This window comes from Diplotaxodon limnothrissa, linkage group LG3 (assembly GCF_057381915.1).
Source record: "Diplotaxodon limnothrissa isolate DT_005_m linkage group LG3, D_limnothrissa_male_GT1.1, whole genome shotgun sequence".
In the NCBI taxonomy this organism is placed as follows: domain Eukaryota; kingdom Metazoa; phylum Chordata; class Actinopteri; order Cichliformes; family Cichlidae; genus Diplotaxodon; species Diplotaxodon limnothrissa.
In genome coordinates, this window is record NC_140598.1 from 25,334,140 (window position 1) to 25,358,829 (window position 24,690).

The 24,690-nt window shown below is 40.3% G+C and overlaps 1 protein-coding gene across 1 annotated transcript in view; it reads left to right on the forward strand.

Annotated features, from left to right (window-relative positions):
- Nucleotides 1-229: 229 nt before the first annotated feature.
- Nucleotides 230-24,690, forward strand: part of LOC146635088 (uncharacterized) — a 163,370-nt gene continuing 138,909 nt past the window's right edge. The window contains exons 1-3 of the mRNA XM_085344554.1: nt 230-247; nt 2,021-3,009; nt 3,504-3,556. Of these exons, the coding sequence (XP_085200680.1) occupies nt 230-247; nt 2,021-3,009; nt 3,504-3,556 (1,060 nt within the window). The remainder of the gene's footprint in view (nt 248-2,020; nt 3,010-3,503; nt 3,557-24,690) is intronic.

The window sequence follows — 24,690 nt, forward strand, 5'->3', positions numbered from 1 at the left end:
GACTTTCTTTTTGTAGTTGCTTCTGGGGTTTCACCTTGAAGCTTCATAGGTATTGTTGTCACTGAGGAGTTTAGTCATGTTTATTTGCTCTGCTTCTTTTTGTCAGGGATAAAATACAAATATATACTTTTTGTGTCCCAGCTGAGTAACAGGAGGACAAGAGTCTGGTGGTGCAGCAGAGGAACAATTTCAGCCATTTGGACTCAGCTCAGCCACTAAAGAGGAAACAATGACTCCAACACAAAAGGTGAGAAGAACATCACAGTTACACAGTTATTGAAACTGTGTGCACAGCTGGTTGGTTTTTAAAAACCTGTTAACAGCAGCTTTATTTTTTCCATCCTGGGCTCCTCCATATATACAGAATCTACATTCACAACTATAGCTGGGCGATAGAACGATAACGATATGTATCGCAATATAACTTTTACTCGATAGAGAAATTAAACTATCGCGATAGACCTCGCCAATCACAGACGCAGCGTCACGTCGCGTGACTTGTTACGTACAGCACAAGTGCCAAGCCGCACGTGTGTTCGTTTGGGAAGCAGCCAGCGGGTAATGGAGGAAATGAGTGTGCCGACTAGAAAAATCAACCGAGCGTGACCGAAGAGAAAACAGATGATGGTTCCAATGCCGGAGAGATTGTCGAACGGAAGAGCCATAGAAGTTCCGTAGTGTGAAGGTATTTCGGCTATTTCAAGTCTGACAAAAAACAGAGTAGCGTGCACTGTAAATTGTGCCGAAAGCAAGTCTGGAAATACAATAAACGGGTGCATGCGTCACACTGTGCGCCACGTTATTGTTTCGGTGAAATGAATTTCTACAATACTGTTACTGTTAATTCTACTCTCTGCAGTGTTTAAATGCTTACATATACACACAGTTACTGTCCGTCCACACATACGACTTGGTTCTGCTTCTATGCCGCAGCTTTGTTTACTTTTTCCCACCGAGGCTTCTAGACTTCTGATTGGCCAACATTTCTGCACGGTTAGGAATCTAGCGCCACCTGCTGCTTTGGCATGTTCATAGCAGCGTTTTCCTTCATTTCTGCCTTTATGTGTGGACGGGATTATTTTTTAAAACGAAAACGGAAAAGCTCCGTTTTCAAAAATACCTGTGTACGTGTGAACGTAGCCTCAGTCTCTGACTGGAAGCGTTAATTCGTCATTTGGTTTTTGTCAGACTAAAGTAACTGTTAAAACTGTTTGAAAAGCTAAGCTATACAACAAGGAGAGATTGAGAATTTCCTTTTAGTTCTCAGTTTATTTGATATTGACAAAAGTTAGTCAGTTTTGTCTGTTCTTCTGTAAAACAAACTAAGATTTATTTTTAGAATTAATATTTTGTTTCTAAGTGGAATTGACAATTTAGTCTGTTTCATTTGTTCTATTTTGAAACTTAAACGCTTTAGCGGCTGCCTTTTGTGTAGTTTGCAATATTTGCCTTTATTTATCTGAAAAAGTCTCATGTTCCTTAAGTACATCTACCCTGTTGAACTTATTATGGGAAATAAATATTTAAATAAAAACAAGCTGCTGATTATTTCACATTTTACTTGTGAGCAACGGCACATTTAAATCTTAGAAATATAGTTATTTGGCTTATATCGTGATAGATATCGTTATCGCCTGAAATGAAAAAAACATATCGTGATATGAAAAAATCTCATATCGCCCAGCTCTATTCACAACCAAAAACCACACAAGTTACAAGAAAATACAAAGATCATATTTTCTCTACACACATTGAAACAACAATATCATCAGTTGAACTCAAATTATTTTCTGAAGTAAAAGAGTTTCTTTGATGATCAATATTTCTTCAATAATGTCATTTTCATTACAACTCTCATTGTAGCACATCATTGTAATGTGATACTGTCACCAGAAGGTGGTGGTAACACACCTACAATGTGTTTTTGTTTACATGTCTGATTCCACCAATGGAGGGAGTTTCAGTTTGTTCCACGACTGCATTTCACTCATTGCCTCTGTTTGTATCTCTGTCACTGCAGGACCAACATGGAGCGAGAAGTCAGCGCTCTCAGGAGGCCGACAAACCTCACAGAAGAAAGGGAGAGAAAACATACAGCTGTGATGAGTGTGGGAAGGATTTTACCCGGGCTGGAAATTTAAAAAAACACCAAGTCATCCACAGTGGAGTTAAAGCGTACAGCTGTGACTTGTGTGGGAAGGATTTTACCCAGGCTGAAAATTTAAAAAAACACCAACTCATCCACAGTGGAGTTAAAGCGTACAGTTGTGACTTGTGTGGGAAGGATTTTACTTGGGCTCAAAGCCTAAAAACTCACCAACTCATCCACAGTGGAGTTAAACCTTACAGCTGTGAGTTATGTGGAAAGTCTTTTACCCAGGCTCAAAACTTAAAAACACACCAACTCATCCACAGTGGAGTTAAAGCGTACAGTTGTGACTTGTGTGGAAAGTCTTATACCCTGGCTCATAGCCTAAAAACACACCAAGTCATCCACAGTGGAGTTAAACCTTACACCTGTGACTTGTGTGGAAAGTCTTTTACCCAGGCTGGACACTTAAAAACACACCAACTCATCCACAGTGGATTTAAACCTTACAGCTGTGAGTTTTGTGAAAAGTCTTTTAGCTTGGCTCAAAGCCTAAAAACACACCAACTCTTCCACAGTGGAGTTAAACCTTACAGCTGTGAGTTGTGTGGAACGTCTTTTACCATGGCTCAAAGCCTAAAAAAACACCAAGTCATCCACAGTGGAGTCAAAGCGTACAGATGTAACTTCTGTGGAAAGTCTTTTACCCAGGCTGGAGACTTAAAAACACACCAAGTCATCCACAGTGGAGTTAAAGCGTACAACTGTGACCTGTGTGGAAAGTCTTTTACCCAGGCTGGAAGCTTAAAAACACACCAAGTCATCCACAGTGGATTTAAAGCCTACAGCTGTGACTTGTGTGGAAAGTCTTTTAAATTTCCATATCAGCTGAAAAAACACCAACAGATCCACACCAGAAAGTAACTCTACAAGTGCAGTTACTGTGAGGATGTATTTAGTTTTTTTATCTTGTAATTTTAACCTGATTGTTTGGAACAAGTCTGATCAGTAAACTTATGGAGTTATACTGAATGAACTGTTTGGAAAAATGAAGACTAATTTTCTCTCAGTAAGCTGAGTGTTGTAATGTAAACAGTAAAATGTAATTGGACGTTGGCAGAGATGCTCTTTGTTTCAGGCGACGTTCAGGATAAAAACGTTGAAGGAATTCCCTGACTTACAATGTCTTTGTTTAGAAGTGGAGCAAAGCACATGGATCCATTTCTCAACCCTGTCGTCACTGTGGTGTAGGGAAAGCATTTTTCTGTGATCTTTTTAGAAGAACTTCCAATCATCAACGGGACCTAAAATCACATCAACGTAGTCACACTGGAGACAAAATGAACTACTGCAAAGAATGTGGGAGAGGCTTCCACACACCAAGTACATTAAAAATACATGAACTCTTCCACAGTGGGGTCAAAAAGCACATCTGTGACCAGTGTGGGTCATCCTTCACCACTGGACGTGAGCTCAATGCAAAACCATAAGGGAATCCACCGTAAGAAAAGCTTCTCACAATCAGGTCATCGTAACAAACATGAACGTACACACATGGAAGTGAACTTCAGCTGTGACCAGTGTGACAAGAGCTTCAGGAATCTCAGTTCATACTCCGAACACAAACGATCCCACGCTGTAAATAAACTGTTTCACTGTTACCAATGTGCAAAAACATTCACTTCATTATCTGCTCTGTGCAAACATCAGCCTGATCATGCAGGACTGAAATCACTGGATCACAATGAATCTGAAGAGAGAGAAAGATCCTCTTCTGGTTTCAGGCTCAGACTTAAAAACCTTGAGATCAGGCTCCACAGAGTTCAGATGGAATCTCCTGTAAAGAGTGTCAGCTGATGCCACACTTGGATCTGATGAGGTAGCTCTGATTTCTGGACCTGCAGTGAATAATCCTGAATGTTACATTTAGGAAGCTGCATGTATAGATATGTATATCAAGTTTATTATTTTTCCTTTTAGGGATTTTAATTCTCTAAAATGTTATCCCTGTTACATTTTAATCTTTGTTTCCTTAGGACACAGTAGTGTTTAGTAGTTGTATTCATTTTATGTGTTACCTCAGTTAAATTTCAATCCTTCATTCATATTTAATCTTTTGCTGTGGTAAAATCTTCCCCTAAATCATTTTTTCCCAAAACTACAAATGTTTTCACAGCAGTTGCTCTTAAAACCTCCAAAATGAACTAAATCTGTCCACCAGCTTTGAAACAACACCTATTGTGACTTTATGTCCAGAAAAAAGAAAAGCAAGCTAAACTGGTTTTGGGCTGTACTTCCATGTAATGCCAGTTTGTACCTGAAGATGAAGCAGTGAGTCAGTGTAACCTTTATTTAATTAGGCAAAGACCACATTCGTATTCACAGTGGCAGCAAAGAAATGTTGAAAGTTATAAACAGCAGCACACATCAGTCCACATGTTGGTTTTTTAATGAATTCATTTTGATCCACATGTTCTGCAGCTGTTTTCCTGATGATTTGAAGTTTGTATTATGAAATCCTGATAATATTAAAGTGTTAGTTATATTTGATGAACTCTGTGTGAAGTTTGTCTTATTAAACAGTTTGGTGTGAAAATGAAGAAACGGTCTCAGAACAACTAGTTTGAGCCATGATTTCAGATTCAAACTAATTTAACTGTTTTCAGTGGTACATGTGGAGGTTTATCACAGGAGGCGACTTGGCTGTTCTCCACTCACACAGAACAGGGTTCCTGCAGCTCGTTAAAAACTCTGAAATGATCTTCAAGGACCAAAATATTTGATTTTTCTCAAAAACATGCTGTGGGCATGACGCTTTTAGAGAGTGTGTTTAAGATGCATTGTGATTAACATCTCACACATTCCAATAAAGCAGATGTTCCTGCATTGCAACAGCGCTTTACAGATGTGTTCTCCCCCCTGCCCGTGTGCACGACTCTCATGGAGCACCACTTTGAAACGCAGCTGATTGGCAGATTCCCTTGTCTGCAGAGTCCAAAGACAAAAACAGCCTTCTCCACTCTGTGTGGTTCGTACCAATTCGTCACACTTCCGTTTGGCTTGTTTAAAGCCCCGGCCATTTTTCAGTACCTCCTGTAGCGATAGCTGCGTCCTCACGCTGCACATGCTGTTTCCTACCTGGATGATGTCATCATTCATAGTGATACCTCAGTGGAGCATGTGCAGTGGTTGGTCACGGTCCTGGATTCCCTGAGGCAGGCAGTGCTGATGGCAAACCCGAAGAAGTGTGTGGTTGGAGGGAGGTACAGAGTTTTTTGGTACAATTTTGAGACCCCATTTGGAGGCTGATTACACCACAGCGACGTGATGAAGGCTGTCCCAATTCCAAATGCGGCTGGAAATGCGCACTTCATTTCCCCGGACTTGAAGGATGAGTCAGGTGTATCATTCGTGGACTACAGGAGGAATGCTGACCCACATCCACCCATCCACATTAAGGGGACGGCTGTGGAGCGTGTGAGCAGCTTCAAGTTCCTGGGAGTCCACATCTCCGAGGATCTCACCTGGACGACCAACTGCTCCAAGCTGGTCAAGAAGGCTCACCAGCGCCTCTTCTTCTTGAGGACTCTGAGGAAGAACCACCTGTCCTCAGACATCCTGGTGAACTTCTATCGTTGCACCATCGAGAGCATCCTGACCAACTGTATAACAGTCTGGTACGGGAACTGCTCTGCCTCGGACCGGAAGGCGTTGCAGAGGGTCGTGAAAACTGCCCAGCGCATCGCCGGAGCACCACTTCCTGCCATAAAAGACATCTACAGGAAGCGGTGTCTGAAAAGGGCGGGGAAAATCATCAAAGACCTCAGTCACCCATCACATGGACTCTTCACCCTCCTGCCCTCTGGGAGGCGCCACAGGAGCCTCCGGACTAAGACCACCAGATACCGGAACAGCTTCTTCCCCACAGCTGTCAGACTCCTGAACTCTGCCTCCTGACATCTGACCCACGTTAACACATGGACTGAACATACACACACCCACAATGGACAACTGTACCCTCAAACACACAATAATAACATGGACTGAACCACCACTCACAACCACTAGCACTTTATATAGCCTCTGTAGGAATTATATCTCACTTATCTTAACTGCACTACTGTATAGCTCTGTGTAAATAATCATTCTGTACATTCGATAATTTTTAACCCTACAACTGTTTACAACTTGCATAGTTCCCATTTCTGTATAGCTGTATATCTCGGATTTCTGTAAAGTTATTTATTTCATATTCTGTATAGTTTTTCATATTTATATCCTGTTCATAGCCTGTACATAGCTTGTACTCACTACAGCCTGTACATACTTATAGTTATAGAATATTCACAATATACTTCATACCATGTACATTATAACATAATAGACCCATTTCTGTAATATACTCACATATCTATATTATTGCTAATATATATTGTAATATATCTATATCACTAAAGCACTTCTGGATGGATGCAAACTGCATTTCGTTGCCCTGTACCTGTGCATGTGCAATGACAATAAAGTTGAATTCTATTCTATTATATTCATTCGTGGCGCAACATATCCCAGAATTCATAGTGCAGCCTTTACTGTGGCTAATTAAAAAAAAGGCAGATGGCAGAAGCGTGGTGGCCGAAGAGTAAACTTTTGAGTATTGAATTTTTCAACCTCATCAGTTAACGCTGTCCATGCAGATATTATAGATTTGTAAATGATTACCTAACAATCTTGTCAACACAAAGTTCTTTATTGACAGGCAGTGGGGAGAGGGGACACTTGGGCAGTGCATTTACTCCATATAATGTGTTATCAACCTTTTCATCTTTTCTCATTACCCACAGCTGCATCCACTTCTGTTGGGCTTAGGCTACTCACTAGGGCTGGGTATCATCGCTGATTTCTGTAATTGATTTGATTAAATTCAATTTTGACTCAGTAACTGTTTCAAAGTAACTGAGGATAAAACACAGAACAATAGCAAACTAAGAGTTTTTCAATTTGGCATAATTTTAAAAAAAAAAAAAAAAAAAAAGAAAAAAAAGTATTTAGCAGCAAAAATGAAGCTTGCTTTTGGCCGGAGAGGAACAAAAGCTGCAGCTCAGAATCAGTGAGATGTTGACTTTCTGCCCTGATGGCGTGTCCGTGTTCATGTCGTCGGGTGAGAATGACGACATGTCACTGATGCATCGGGTCCGTGCTTTGTGTTCACGTCTGTGTGGAATCTGTTCACCTGCTCTCATTTATTGTTTTAGCTTTTTGGTGGTCATTGTAATAGTTTTGTGAGCGCCTGGCGTTTCTGGCAAAATACATAGAATAAATGACTGAATGAATAAATGGAGCTGCTACAGAAAAAGCACGATCTCCTCTAAGTTTATGCTCAGTCCTGGGTACATTCAGGAACAGCTGATCAGCTGATCTTAGAGACGTGGGCACTTCATAGATACAGAGAAAAACCCAACAATCATATGACCCCCTATGAGCAAGCACTTTGGCAACAGTGGGAAGGAAAAACTCCTTTTCGACAGGAAGAAACCTCCGACAGAAGGAGGGACGGCCATCTGCTGCGACCGGTTGGGGTGAGAGAAGGAAGACAGGATAAAGACATGCTGTGTAAGAGAGACAGAGATTAATAACAGATATGATTCAATGCAGAGAGGTGTATTAACACATAGTGAGTGAGAAAGGTGACTGGAAAGGAAAAACTCAATGCATCATGGGAATCCCCGGCAGCGTACATATATTGAAGCATAACTAAGGGAGGATTCAGGGTCACCTGGTCCAGCCCTAACTATATGCTTTAGCAAAAGGGAAAGTTTTAAGCCTAATTTTAAGCCACACCTTGGCTCAGGCGATTAGAGGATCATCAGGGGTCCTTTTGTCCCTCTGTGGGGGGTATCTCCCACTAGGTTTATATCTGGGACTCCCCACCATTTGACCTTAGAACTGAAGAAGCTTCTCGGATGAGAGGTGAAACGTCTTCAAGTAACTTAAAGAAGTCCAGATGCTTTTCTTTGGAAGCTCCTTTGACTACGATGACCTGGATGACTGAGAACCTTCACAGACTTTTAAGCCTAATCTTAAAAGTAGAGATAGTGTCTGTCTCCCAAATCCAAACTGGAAGCTGGTTCCACAGAAGAGGGGCCTGAAAACTGAAGGCTCTGCCTCCCATTCTACTTTTAAATACTCTAGGAACAACAAGTAGTTCTGCAGAGCGAGAGCGAAGTGCTCTAATAGGGTGATATGGTACTACAAGGTCATTAAGATAAGATGGGGCCTGATTATTTAAGACCTTGTAAGTGAGGAGCAGGATTTTGAATTCAATTCTGGATTTAACAGGAAGCCAATGAAGGGAAGCCAAAACAGGAGAAATCTCTCTCTTTCTAGTCCCTGTCAGTACTCTTGCTGCAGCATTTTGGATTAGCTGAAGGCTTTTCAGTGAGTTTTTTGGACATCCTGATAATAATGAATTACAGTAGTCCAACCTGGAAGTAAAAAAATGCATGAACTAGTTTTTCAGCGTCACTCTGAGACAGGATATTTCTCATTTTAGAGATGTTGCACAAATGGAAGAACGCAGTCTTACATATTTTTTAAATATGTGCGTTGAAGGACATGTCCTGGTCAAAAGTGACTCCAAGGTTCATCACAGTGTTACTGGAGGCCAAGGTAATGCCATCCAGAGTAAGAATCTGGTTAGATACCATAGTTCTAAGATTTTCAGGGCTGAGTACAATAACCTCAGTTTTATCTGAATTAAGAAGCAGAAAGTTAGCGGCCATCCAGGTCTTTATGTCTTTAAGACATTCCTGCAGTTTAACTAATTGGTGTGTGTTATGTGGCTTCATGGACAGATAGAGCTGGGTGTCATCAGCATAGCAGTGAAATGTATGCTACGTCTTCTAATGATGCTGCCTAAGGGAAGCATGTATAATGTAAACAGAATTGGTCCTAGCACTGAACCCTGTGGAACTCCATAATTAACCTCAGTGTGTGAAGAGGACTCTCCATTTACATGTACAAATTGGAGTCTATTAGATAGATATGATACAAACCACTGCAGCACAGTACCTGTAATACCTACAGCATGTTCTAAACGCTCTAATAGGATATTATGGTCAACAGTATCGAACGCTGCACTGAGGTCTAGCAGGACAAGCACAGAGATGAGTCCACTGTCAGAGGCTATAAGAAGATCATTTGTAACCTTCACTAAAGCTGTTTCTGTGCTGAGCTCTGAAACCTGACTGAAACTCTTCAAATAAGCCATTCCTCTGCAGATGATCTGTTAGTTGTTTGACAACTACTCTTTCAAGGATTTTTGATATGAAAGGAAGGTTGGAGATTGACCTATAATTAGCTAAGATTGCTGGGTCTAGAGATGCTTTTTAAGTAAAGGTTTAACTACAGCCAGCTTGAAGGCCTGTGGTACATAGCCGATCATTAGAGATAGGTTGATCATATTTAGGAATGGGGGTCTAAAATACACATTGATGTGTAACTGAGGACAAGGGATGAGTAAACGGGGCAAAGAAATAAATTGATCATTTATTTATTACATGAGTTAGACATACAAATTCCCAGTCATTTCCAGACAGGACTTACAACACATCCTGCTGATATCCCAGCTGCACATGAGACTTACCACACAAACTATGCGAAACAACACTGCAACCCGTCACACCCCACTTAGCGACACTGCAATCGTGGCACACACTGCAAACAATTCAGGTCTCAGCACAGCTGGGAATCATTGCTATGTACGGCCTGCGATCTGGGAGATAAAGGGAAGTGGCACAAACAATTAAACAAAAAACAAAAAGAGAGGTTAGTCCGCCCTTACACAACTTACTCTCAATCAATAACCGCCTTTACGGCTGGACGGACTAACCAAAACAAAATTACAAATCAATCAAAATAACGAAAAAAAGGACAGCAAAGACAGCACAGCTGAAAAACAAACAACATTATCAATTAAAATATTACCCAATAAAATCTCAATTTTATGAAACCATTCAAAATCATGAAGCTAAAACAAACACTCAATATACCTACAATATTGATCAGTTTCCCTGCGCGCAGTCGTTCTAGGGCTTGATCAATTCTTCTATTAAAATTCGTGGTCACACTAAAAAAGTCCAATGACACATTAAAAATAGGCACATGCAATAGCAAACGATCCAAACAAAAATGGCAGAAGTCTCTTACCGACAGTATACCCACTCTCACCTGAGTGAATTAATTGCCTCTGGTTTTTTCCACAGAAGAGCGCTGACTTCACCCCACACACCCACTACCTTTTCACAGCTCTTCAGCCAATCACCTGGCAGAGAGCAACAAACTGCCAGGTGACACTTGTTACAGATGGTTTGGAGGAAGTAATTATTGAAGTTAACTCAGAAAGATCAATTGGAGAAAAAGAGTCAAACTTAACATCAATGGTACTAAGAGTAGCTGTAGATACAGTAATATTATATCTGTGGGATGATTATTGGTAATTTTTCTCTAATGATAAAAATTTTATTTGTGAAGAAGTTCATGAAGTCATTACTAGTTAACGTTAAAGGGATGGTTGGCTCAAAAGAGCTCTGACTTTTTGTCAGCCTGGCTACAGTGCTGAAGAGAAACCTGGGGTTGTTTTTATTTTCTTCAATCAGTGATGAATAGTAAGATGTTCTGGCTTTGCGGAGGGCTTTCTTATAAAGCAGCAAACTATTTCTCCAGGCTAAATGATGATCCTCTAAATTTGTGACACGCCATTTCCTCTCCAGCTTACAAGTCATCTGCTTTATGCTATGTGTTTGAGAATTATACCACGGAGTCAGGTACTTCTGATTAGAGACCTTAGTTTTCACAGGAGCTACAGTATCCAGAGTCGTACGTAGTGAGGAGTTAAAATTATTAACAAGATAATCGACCTCTGTTGGAGTAGTATTCAGATAGCTGCTCTGCTCTATGTTGGTACAGGGCATTGAAGATGATAACAGTGCGTGGATTATATTCTTAAACTTTCAGAAAGACATCTACTGTGATAAAATCTACTCTCCACTGCTGTGTAATCAATTATTGTAAATGTTATCAGGAAATGATCAGACAGGAGAGGGTTTTCAGCAAACACTGTTGAATGTTCAGTTTCTATGCCATATGTTAAAACAAGATCTAGAGTGTGATTAAAGGGGTGGGTGGGTTCTTTTACATTTTGAGAGAGGCTGTCATTTGTAGCATCTACATGGATGTTAAAATCACCCACAATAATTATTTTATCTGAGCTCAGAACTAAATTAGATATAAAGTCTGAGAAATCAGACAGAAACTCTGTGTAAGGCCCAGGTGGACGATAGATGATAACAAGTAAGACTGGTTTCTGAGTTTTACAGCTGGGGTGGACAATGTTAAGCATTAGGCTTTCAAATGAATTAAAAGTCTGTCTTGGGCTTTCATTAATTAATAGGCTGGTGTGAAGAATTGCTGCCACACCGCCCCCTCGGCCTGTGCATCGAGATTTCTGGTTAGAATGAAATATAATATAAGCTCTGGCAAACTTGGTTCTATGGTAGGTCTTAAAGGGTTAAAGAGGACAAAGTCAACGGCTCAAACCCCTCCAAGACAGCAGAGCAGGAAACAGAGACTGGTCTGAGCACAAGGAGAGATTTGAGCCCTGGAGGAGGCAAGGCAAGGCAAGGCAAGGCAAATTTATTTGTATAGCACAATTCAACAACAAGGTGATTCAAAGTGCTTTACAGAGACATTAGAAATAAAAACTAATAAAAAGTATGATTTAAAATTGATTAAAACAAGCAAACAAACAAACTAACTAAACACACATTTCACACCTGTTCGCGCGATCTGAACCCTTATCGTAAGGGGAGCTACCAGTCCTTCTGTGGACGAGCTACTTTCTATTTTAAATTCCCTGAATTTAAAATACTCTCTAGACCCAGTCTAGACCCAGTTGGGGAGCTACCCAGAGCTCTAATCCCACACCTGTTCGCGCGATCTGAACCCTTATCGTAAGGGGAGCTACCAGTCCTTCTGTGGACGAGCTACTTTCTATTTTAAATTCCCTGAATTTAAAATACTCTCTAGACCCAGTCTAGACCCAGTTGGGGAGCTACCCAGAGCTCTAATCCCACACCTGTTCGCGCGATCTGAACCCTTATCGTAAGGGGAGCTACCAGTCCTTCTGTGGACGAGCTATTTTCTATTTTAAATTCCCTGAATTTAAAATACTCTCTAGACCCAGTCTAGACCCAGCTGGGGAGCTACACATAGCTGGACTGGCCATCGGGCATACCGGGCATTTGCCCGGTGGGCCGCTGGCGATTTTTTGTTTTTATGGGCCGATGGATTTTTTTTTTTTTTTTTTTTTTTAGGAAGGGTATATATAATGAAAGGTGTTGGATTGGCCAATTGGTCATGATCGACTCTGGGCTGGACCAATTACAGCCGAGGAGGCCGAATGCACCCGCCCCCTTGTTTAGCAATCACGTGATTTTGGTGCATTGCATGCCGGGAACTCGTGGCAAAACAATCCAAGTACCGCATCAAACGCAAGCATTTGCAGCACCGCAAAACGTTCAATCTCCGGTTCCAATACCTTCTTGTTTTTTCTTTGCCGCACAAAAAAGGAATGTACAAAACAAAAGGAGAACAATGCCGGTCCATACAAAGACAGACTCGACGAAAAGACAAAGAAAAGATACGAGGAAAAAATCAAACCAGTGAAAGGGTTAGACCCTTACGAGCACACAGAGGGACAAAAGACGTTAGCGTGCTGCCCAACTTTCACCATGCTCAGATTTATAATTATACGGTTCTTGGAGTGAGTGCATACACTCGTGAAGTTTAGTAACTTCAGGTCACTGCAACAAGCCCAGGTACAGTTTACCGACGGATGGGTACAGGACAGGGGCGGAGCGTGGGGGTGGCTTACTGGGCTTAAGCCCGGGTTGTTTTGTCAGAAGCCCGGGGTATTTTGGAGTGCAATTTTTTCATAGTTAGATGCCTGGCTGACAACTGTATAAAACAAAAAGTACACACAATATTCGAAGCACATAGTGCACACTGTGGGAATTTACGACTGTGCGTGAATCCCCCCCTGATATTGGTATGATCCAAGCTCAGGCACTAAGCGACTGAGCGAGGGGGCGGGGCAGCTGCTGCCCGTCAGTGCGCTGTTGGAGAGACGGAGCCAGCCATACTAAGGAGAGCTTAAGTTTGACCAGGTACCAACGCAAATCATTCCTACTGTACAAATAATGTAAATATGACGGTGCATCACGAAAGATTGATATCAAACTGATCACTTGACCAATATTATGTTACTTGCTCTTCAAGTGAATCAACAAATGGCGAAATGAAAAGCCGAACAAATGCTATTTTTTTTTTAGAGATTCTTAGCTTACGTGTGTTTATTTCATATTTTCAGTTCTTACCCTCCCCGACTAAATCGGTTTCAGTTATGTACTGAAATATAAGAATGGACATTAGAGGGTTCTTTCAAAGAAAAACTCAGGTAAATGTTATTTTATATATTATGCTTTGTATGTTGTTCAGTATATTTGTATGCAAAACAAGAGGAATTTCAGTACACAGCAGGATATTCACATTTGTAACCAGATATTTACACTTTAGGGAGAAAACATAAAACATTTTTACTGCACAACATCAATTTAGAGTAAACTTTTGTTTTAGATAAATATTGAAATATCTTTTGAATTAGTTAAATGTCACAATAAAGAGAGACAGAGCTTTCTGTTTTTTATCACTTTCATCAAATTTAGGAGTACATGTACACTAAGTTTATTGTTAATTAATAAGAAAACTCCAGACGATTCCATTCTGAGCTGAAGAAGCTTCTGATAGGTTAGTAGAGTCCATGTGAGTAAACAGGTGGCACAGCTGTGGATGCATATAAGGCAAAACACAGAGCCTGTTTCTGTGACATGGGAAAATCAAGAGATGTCAACCAAAACACCAGAAAAAGAATTGTGGAGCTCCATAAGTGTGGCTCAGTTTTGAATACAATTTGGTGCCATTTGCAATTAAGAAATACAGACGATTTCTCTCTTTACTCTTAAAGTTAACAAATATGTTTTTTATATTTATCAATCTAAAAAAATAAACATTTAGTCTGATTTGATGTTACAATTAAAAAGTGTTTGTGTTTTTATCTGAAGAGTTTGTAAATGTCTGTATATTTGATGATTGTCAGCACAAAGAGGGAGAGAGGAACAGAGAGGGAGATGGAGAATGAGGACAGAACAGAGATGAACAAGAGCAGGTGAGACACACATGTTAGTCAAATGGTTGTTTACCAAAAGTATCACCGTATCATAGGTACTCATGTATCTCATACCTAGTGTTTCTTTTTAGGTTTGTTATTTTTCAAATTCTATATTTATTAAGTTATGCAGGCTTGTTTGCACAACAAGGCTAAATAATTATATAAACCTTTCTCAATCTAAATATTGTACTTTGGTAAAATTAAAAAATAAATGTAGTGCAGGTCTATGATGATTTTTAGTGCTACTATCATCTAGTTCTGATTCTGGTTCTGTCTTGGTTAAGTCCCAAGTAGTCCTGATTTTGAACTGTTGTAGTCCTGTTTTAATTCTGGATCAGTTCTTGGTCTGGTTGAATTGGGGTTTAGTCCTCGTGTCTTGATACAGCCCTGATTTTGTTCTGCCTTGCTGCTTAATTAAAAAACTAGTTTAAGGTGTTCTGCACATGTGATATATATTTTTCCCTATATGAAGTCATTCTTTTTTGAACAAAACTCAAAACAGAGCCAATTAATCTTTCAGTCATTTCTACCCCCCCCCCCCCCCAAGGGAAAAAAAAATCCCACATGCATACTATCCTTTTGGGCTAAGCCCCGGGTGTTTCAAATGTCTGGCTCCGCCTCTGGTACAGGACCTTGAAATGCACCGTGTAGAATGAAAGACTATTGTACGTATCATAAGTTTACCAGTCTCACAAATCGTCGTCATGAATACACATTCGTTAACCGTTTATTAATATAACCTTTGAGCTCAATGGTAATTAATTAGCAGTGGAAATAATTTCTGGTTCGCATTACAGAAATGTAGCATTTTGTCTGTGAAGAATTTGGCAAAGTCATTGCAGGCCATGGTTGAATGAAGTTCAGCTGCTACTGGCACAGGAGGGTTTGTTAGCCTGTCAACTGTAGAAAATAAGACCCGAGCATTATGGCTGTTTTTAGTGATGATGTCAGAGAAGTAGGACCTTCTTGCACTCCTCAGTTGTAAATTATAATTGTGAAGTTTCTCTTTATAGATGTCATAATGAACCTGGAGGTTTGTTTTTCTCCATCTGCGCTCAGCTTTCCTACACTCTCTTTTTTCATTTTTCACTAGTGTGGAGTTTCTCCATGGAGACTTTTTCCTTCCAGAGATAACCTTCACCTTAATGGGGGCAATAGTATCCATTACATTTAACATGTTAGTATTAAAGCTATTGACGAGCTCATTGACTGAACCTTTGGACAGGTCAGGTGTTAATGGGAAGACCTGGTTAAAGATCTCACTACTGTCTTCAGTTATACACCGTTTTGTGATCACTGCAGTTGATATATTTGTGTGGGCTGAGATTTTACTTTCAAAGAAAAGACAGTAATGATCAGACACGCCCACATCAGACACAGTAATGTTTGAAATGCTCAGGCTCTTGGAGATCAGTAGGTCAAGAGTGTGTCCTCTATTATGTGTGGCCTCTGTTACATGCTGAGTCAGCCCAAAGTTGCCCAGAGTGTTACTCAGGTCTTTAGTCCCTTTGTCCTGAGGGTTGTCCACATGGATGTTAAAATCCCCAACAATAATTACACAGTCGAAATCAACACAGATCACAGACAGCAGTTCACTGAGGTCATTAAAAAAGTCTGTGCAGTATTTGGGAGGCCTGTAAACATTAAGAAACACAACTTTGGATGGGGCCTTCAGCTGTAAAGCCACATATTCAAAAGACTTCCAGGAGATAGCTACTTACATTGAAATGATTCATTAAATAAGACAGCAACCCCCCCTCCTCTCCTGCTCACCCTGGCCTCACTGAGAAAACTGTAGTTAGGAGGGGTCGTCTCGATGAGAACAGCTCCACTGTTACTTTGGTCCAACCAAGTTTCAGTTAAAAACATAAAATCAAGGCTGTGCTCAGTGATTAAATCATTAATTAAAAATGTTTTCCCAGCTAAAGATCTAACGTTTAATAAAGCCAACTTAAGTGTTTTAGAGGCATTACTTGTCCCCTCGTGTTTGGGAGCAGTCTGTGGCACACAAGGTATGTTTACTATATTTAAAGATCTTTTAGAGTGCAGCTCTCTGTGTTTTGACCAGGCCACATGTCTCCTGTCACCTAAAAGTACAGAGATTTTAAAACCTTCTAGTAAACAGGGTCCCAGCTTCTCCTGGGAAAAGTCACCACTGCCATAATCCTCGCAGCCCGGACCCTCCACACATCACACATCAGACTGCGGAGACAAAGCATGAAGGTGGTAAGGAGGAACTAAGGGGGGCGAGGCTGGGCAATGTGACTTCGATTGCTCTGTTGAGTGGCGAACCTTTGGCTGCTTTGGTGGGGGGTATATGGGGGACAAGGAGGGATTGGGCCGGGGGGTAGATCTGAGCCCAGCATTGACCCGCTCTATCATCTCTTCAGTGAATTTCAGGTGTGGGGAGGAGGGAGAAAGGGAGGGGGAGGAGGGTGATGGGGGTGATGGCCTGTCAGGGGTTTGGGGGACTGGGGAAGATCCTGGTCCTGGTCGTTGGTGTTGTTGAGAGAGTTGGAGGCAAATAGGGACCCCTCTTCTTGCCTCTTCTTGCCTCAGATGTCTCTCCTTTCTGAGGCTCTTCCCGGGTGGGGGCAAATGGAGCTCCTCCTCAAGGTTTCTGCTGGGCTTTGTCTGTACTTGGAGTACTGTTTGTTCCTCTTTATGAGATAACTCCTCGTTTATCTCAGCCTTGGCACCAAGCACAGATGGATGATGTATGGAATAAAACAAGTTGGAGGTGAACAGTTTCACCCCTGACTTGTTAAAATTAAATCCATTTGCTTTAAACAGATGCCTGCGTTCCCAAAAAATATTAAAGTTGTTGATAAAATGCACTGAGTGGTCAGCACATGCTGATATAAGCCATTTATTCAGCGTAAACAACCTGCTGAATCTCTCGTCTCCTCCTCTGACCGGCGGTACAGGCCCACTGATGAATACAGCTGCATTCAGAGAGTTTACAGTATTTAATAATCCAGTAAAGTCCCGTTTCAGAACCTCCGATTGTTGTTTGGACACATCGTTTGACCCTGTATGCAGAACAATGTTTGTCACAGTTGGATATTCATCTGCAATTTGAAGAAATCTCTCCTTCAGGTTGTTGACCATATCGTTAGGAAAGCAGAGGACTTTAGTGTTCTTACTGCACATCCTTTGTACATCCTTTACGGCAGAGTCACCCACAATCAGCGTTTCAGGCCTAGCCTTTAGTTTTCCCTGTGGCCTTTCACTTTTCAACAGATTTTCAGACCTTACTTCGCTACTTTTAGATGGATGGTTGTTCGATATAGGTCCAGGGTCCTTTGATAGTGGAGCAAATCTGTTCTGCAGTTTCACATTCAGTTGTTTTGAAGGTTTGTTGTTAACCTTCCTATTCACGGTTGTCCAGTCCTGTTTCCTCTCGTATACAGGGGTAAAAGAGCTTCTCTGTCTCGTAGGAAGTGAAGGCCAGTCGGTTTCAGAGATTTCAGCTCGCTGTGCCCTGCCTGTGATACGTCCTCCCCCTTCCAGGAGACATGATTTATGTCTTGGTTTTGCACCAAGACAGTCCAAGGGGGGATTATCGCTTGAGGATTTATAATAGTGCACAAAGTCTACTTCCTTGGTCGTGCTCCTTAGCTGTGTGCTAGCTTGCTCATCGCCATTGTTTTGAGTCAAAGGCAAGGTTGTTTCATTTCCACACAGTCCATTTACCTCCACGTTTACTTCTAAGTGATGAATTTTTGTCTCCAGTGCTGCAATCTTCTGCAGGAGGCTGTGGTAGTCATCTGTGGAGAGGGAAGGCATCTTGTTGCTAGTTAGCCTAGCGGTTAGCACCTTTCTAGGCTATTGAGGCTGCTCGGTGCCCAGACGCTGTAATCAGGCTTCAGCTGTGTCTAGGCCACAGACACACGGAGCGCTGAGGATAAGGTAACTATAAAAATGTTGCCGTTTCTGTTAAGAACACTTTAGTCCTAATGATCTATAAGTGTCCAGAAGCTATCGCAGGTAAGCTCATACGGAAAAAGGGAAAAAATCAGCATAAAAATAAAAAAAAATCAATAAAAGAAGCAAAGCATTTAAGAGCAAAGAGATGAAGCGTCCACACTCACAAAGGGGGAGGAGACCTTCTCAATTAAAAAAGTGTAAAAAACTTTCACAGGTTGCAGAGAAGGGCTCGATATAGTCAGTATGTGGTGCACTAAGAACAGAGTTAATAGTTTTAAATAAAACATGCGAGTTGTGACAGTTTGAAAGAATAATGTCAGATAAGTGTTTTCTTTTGGCATCTTTTACAGGTTTTTGATATTGCGCTAACGTTCCTTTAGTATCTGGAATGACACTTGTAATTTGTCCTTTTTCCACGTGTGCTCAGCTCAACGGGACTCGTGTCAGACAGCTCGGGTCGTGTCGTTCAGCCACTAATTGGTGCTGCTCGGGGCTGTATCAAGACACAAGGACTAAACCCAAATTCAACCAGACCCAGAACTGATCTGGAATTAAAACAGGACTACAACAGTTTAAAATCAGGACTACTTAGGATTTAACCAAGACAGAACCAGAATCAGAACTAGATGATAGTAGCACTAAAAATCATCATAGACCTGCACTGCACTTTTTTTTAATTCTACCAAAGTACACTATTTAGATTGAGAAAAGTTTATATAATTATTTAGCCTTGTTGTGCAAAAAAGCCTGCATAACTTAATAAATATAGAATTTGAAAAATAACAAACCTAAAAAGAAACACTAGGTATGAGATACATGAGTACCTATGATACGGTGATACTTTTGGTAAACAACCATTTGACTAACATGCGTGTCTCACCTGCTCTTGTTCATCTCTGTTCCGTCCTCATTCTCCATCTCTCTCCCTCTCTGTTCCTCTCTCTCCCTTTCTATTCCTCTCTCTCTCTCTCTCTCTCTCTCTCTCTCTCGCTGTTCCTCTTTCTCCCTCTTTGTTCTGACAATCAAGCCAAACACCAACATCATCAAATATACAGTTGAAACCAGATATTTACATACTCTTCAGACAGGAGAGGAGAGATGCATCAGTACAAACTGTTTCATCCTTTAAACCTAAACTCTGTGAACAGTTGACTGTTTGTTACGGATTCAAATATTGGGGATGGAGACAAGAGGAAAAACCACAATAACAACACTGGTCCGGCCGGGTTAAGTCAAACGATGATTTTAATGGTCACACACGTGGGAGATGGACACTGTATGCAGACAGCCTCAGATCTCATCTCAAAAAACACATCTCCATAGTTTTGTGAAATCAGGGTATTAGAACGCCCCTTCATGCGTAATGACAGGTGTAATACAATCAATGTTGACAGTTTTATTTAACACAGAAAATAACATTGTCTCCTTCCCGAGAGCAGACGCTGACTGCCACCGTCTCCTGGAACCATCTGTCCCCTGCTGAGACATAACATTGCAGCTACAAGGACTTCCACATTGATGAAGACGATCAGTGTGTATTGCTCTAAAACAAGTGTCTAATATTAAATGAATATTGCTTGATCAGCTACCATTACTTAAGACATAACAGAAAACACAACTAAGCACAACAAAATCACCATGAATAACATCGTATAAGTGCTGTGTAAGCGTGTGCGGCCTTCTATGCTCGAAGCCTTTCCCCTCAATAGATCAGCCAGACATTCACGCTGACTGTAGCTTTTAACCCTTAATTAACTTGAGCACAACTCTAAAATAAGCAACAAACTGCAATGTGTATAAGTTGATCATGGTTACATCTGCAATGAAAGATCATATTATTATTTTGGTACCTATAAGTAAAAGATCAAACTAGAGTTATAACAATCACTGTAATACAAAGGCTAATGTAAGGTCAAAAACTTCAATATATGTTTAATGCAAAGCTGGTTATATGATTCTAATGAACTAATAGTGCCATCTTAAAATAATGAAACTAGAAAAAGAAAAAACATCCCCTTTTTAATCCTACACTGTTCAATGTGCTAAAGAACAGAAAACATTATTTCCCATCAGACCATGCGCAACATTCAGGCATGTAACACAGTAACACTTTTATTTTTTACATATTCAGCAGAAAGAGTTAGCTGTGTGCACTATAAAAAACAAAGAACCGTAATTCATTTCTGCTTGGTTTCACATAAACTGTATTATTAAGGAACAATAAGTGGGGCTCACCTCAAAACAATCAGTATAAGATCTGACTGGAGAGTTTTAGGACAGAGCCAAACTTTGAGCTGATCAGAGACTTGTTTTGATAACATCTCCCCCTAAAACAATAAACTGTCCTCACTATCACAACCACAGCAGGAACAAGACAGGAGTCTGTGGTAGATTTTTTGCAATTTGTAGTAAATTGTGCGCCACAGACTTTGCAATTTACATTTGTGTCACTCATTTAAATCTTCTTCTCCTGAAAGTGAAACTCTTACAAACACATATGTCATAACTTCAGTCACAAACTGATACTAAGTCTCTTCAGTAAATCCAGCAGCTTTTTAACATCAAAAGATGTCTTTGAGCTGCTGCAGATGTTAGTAAATCTGACCCTAAAGGTTCCTTCTTCTTTAAAATTCAAACTTCGAAATGAAAGGATATTTTTAACAGGCTGTTCTCGTTTATATGACCTCCATAAAACAACAGGGTTAGAACACATTGTGACGAAGTAAGATGTTTGTTTTGTAGTCCATCTTCTGCACAATGTAGTTTCAACAGGCGGACGTCCGGTGTCACATCGCTCCTCTCTTTCCCTGAGTCCTTAGCAAATCTCCTTCCCACGATGACGTTTTCATCGTGAGAAGGAGATTTGCTTCGGTGTCATATTGTTACAGAGAGACGAGTGTAAGGTAGACTTGTAGTCAAGACCGCCTAATCCGAGACCAAGACAAGACCAAGACCAAGTTGAGACAAGTCCGAGACCAAGACCGAGTCTTTAAACTGCAGCCAGATGCTATTCTATATACATACGCAGGACACCTTAAACTAGTTTTTTAATTAAGCAGCAAGGCAGAACAAAGTCGGGCCAGTATCAAGACACAGGGACTAAACCCCAATTCAACCAGACCCAGAACTGATCCGGAATTAAAACAGGACTACAACAGTAACCAAGACAGAACCAGAATCAGAACTAGATGATAGTAGCACTAAAAATCATCATAGACCTGCACTACACTTATTTTTTAATTCTACCAAAGTACAATATTTAGATTCAGAAAAGTTTATACAATTATTTAGCCTTGTTGTGCAAACAAGTCTGCATAACTTAATAAATATAGAATTTGAAAAGTAACAAACGGTATCTAAAAAGAAACACTAGGTACTGGATACATGTTCTGATGAGTTTTGGCAAACAACCATTTGACTAACATCTGTGTCTCACCTGCTCTTGTTCCATCTCTGTTCCTCTCTCTCTCTGTTCCTCTCTCTCTCCCTCTTTGTGCTGACAATCACACCAACATCATCAAATATACAGTTGAAACCAGATATTTACTCTTCAGATAAAAACACAAACACTTTTTTAATCAAATCAGACTAAATGTTTATTTTTTTAGATTGATAAATATAAAAAACATATTTGTTAACTTTAAGAGTGAAGAGAGAAACTATCTGTATTTCTTAATTGCAAATGGCACCAAATTGTATTCAAAATTGAGCCACACTTATGGAGCTCCACAGTTCTTTTCCTGGTGTTTTGGTTGACATCTCTTGATTTTCCCATGTCAAAGAAACAGGCTCTGTGTTTTGCCTTATATGCATCCACAGCTGTGCCACCAGTTTACTCACATGGACTCTACTAACCAATCAGAAGCTTCTTCAGCTCAGAATGGAATCGTCTGGAGTTTTCTTATTAATTAACAATAAACTTAATGTATATGTACTCCTAAATTTGATGAAAGTGATTAAAATAGACAGCTCCCTCTTTTTATTCTGACATTTAACTAATTCAAAAGATATTTCAACATTTATTTATCTAAAATAAAACAAGTTTACTCTAAATTGATGTTTAACAGAAAAAAAAAGTTTTTATGTTTTCTCCATAAAGTGTATGTAAATATCTGGTTTCAACTGTGAATATACTGCTGAATTCCTCTTGTTTTGCATAGATATACTGAACAACATCCAAAGCATAATATATAAAATAACATCTACCTGAGTTTTTTCTTTGAAAGAAGCTCCTTATGTCCATTGTTGTGTACATCAGTACACCACTGAAACCGATTTAGAGAGTTTGTTTATCCGTGGAGGGTAAGAACTGAAAATATGAAATGTAAGCTAAGACTCTCTAAAAAATCAGCATTGCTGTTCGGCTTTTTATTTATCCATTTGTTGATTCACTCAAAGAGCAAGTAACGCAACCAAGTGATCAGTTTGATATCAATCTTTTGCACCGTCATATTTACATTATTAGTTCGAATGATTTGCTTTGGTACCTGGTCAAACTTAAGCTCTCCTCTGTCTGCAGCAAACTCGCAGGCAGCAGCTTCTCCCCCCTCGCTCACATGGGTGCTGTGCTCAGTCGCCTAGTGCCTGAGCTCGGATCATACCAAAATTAGGGGGAATTTATGACGGTGCGCTCTGTGCTTCATGTGTTGTTTTTGTTTTATACAGTTGTCAGTCAGGCATCTAACTAACAAATTACACTCCGAAAGACCCCATGCTTCTGAAAAAAATGACCCGGGCTTAAGCCCAGTAAGCCACCCCCGCTCCGCTGATGGTTGACTCCAAATCTCCCGAACACTATGTCGATTTGAGAACGCAGGACCGAAACAGCGAGACCAAGACCAAGACAAAAGTCCGTCGAGACCAAGACGAGACCACATAAAAGTGGTCTTGGGACATCCAACTCTAGTTTAAATACACTGGGAAGTAAAGAGGGGATTGAGACACAGAAGGAGGGCACAGCTGGGAGAAATCAGAACTGACGAGACAAGGAAGCAAAGTAGGATACACTCACATGAGACCCAGACCTTCAAAGTAAAACAGGAAGTAGCACAGACGCAGACTTGATTGGGGGAGACAGAGCAACTAAGAAACACAGAGACAAACAATAAAGCAGAGGACTCTAAGAACCAAAATACACAGAGGGAAATACTAAGAATGGAACACAAGAAACTAGACTCGAGGGAGCAACAAAAGACCAACCATGAGAACATAATTCACAACACAGAGTGACAGAAAACACAAGAAACTCAAAACATGCAAAGACACTGACCAAGAAACAGACTTACACAGAACAGAGGGGGGACAGAGAAACATGAAGGGCAAGGGATCAAAACTAGAAACCATAGAATAACTCACACGAGTACAAAATACAAGAATCACGAAGAACTAAAAACTCTGGATCAGGAGACCCAGGATCCTGACAGATGAACTGTATCTCCTTTATAGTAAATAAATAAGTATAAAATCCAGAAAGCTACGCAGCACGGTTCATTTACAAACACAAATCTAACTTCAGTTTCCCTCTTTTTTTGTTAGAAATAATCTAACTGTTGCTTAAATTTACACAAGACATCAGAAATCTGTACTGTCATGAACAAAAATGGAAACTTAATTTTGCATGATTTGCTGGGTTAACCCACTGAGGTCCAAAATATAACTGACCATTTTTGACTACTTTTTACTTTACTTTTTGTTTTCCTTGTCTTGCATGTATCATTCTTTTCAGCTCAACCTCACTTGAATGTGCAGTTGTTTTTTTCATTGACATACTGTAGTAACACTGATCTGAAATCACATAAAAACATGAAATCCTAGTAGTAAGGCAAGGCAAGGCAAGGAAAGGCAAGTTTATTTGTATAGCACAATTCAACAACAAGGTGATTCAAAGTGCTTTACAGAGACATTAGAAACAAGAACAAATAAAAAGCATGATTTAAAATTGAATAAAACAAGCAAATAAACTAACTAACTAATTAACAAACAAACAAACAAACAAACAAACAAACAGCAGTATATAAAATCAAAACAGATAAAATCAGAACAGTAGATAAAATCAGTAGTTAAATGTAAGTTTTGAAATTTAAGCTTAAAGTGTGGATTTGGTGCTTTATTCAAATGCAGCTGAGAACAGGTGAGTCTTCAACCTGGATTTAAATAAACTGAGTGTTTCAGCTGATCTGCATTTCGTTGCCCTGTACCTGTGCATGTTCAATGACAATAAAGTTGAATTCTATTCTATTCTATTCTATTCTATCTGAGGCTTTCTGGGAGTAGTAGTTTCTTTTCTTTTTTTAGGGGCAGGGATAGCTCAGTAGGTAGAGTGGTGGCCCCATGATCGGAAGGTCGGGGGTTCAATTCCCCTGAACAGCTACCCTGAGGTACCCCTGAG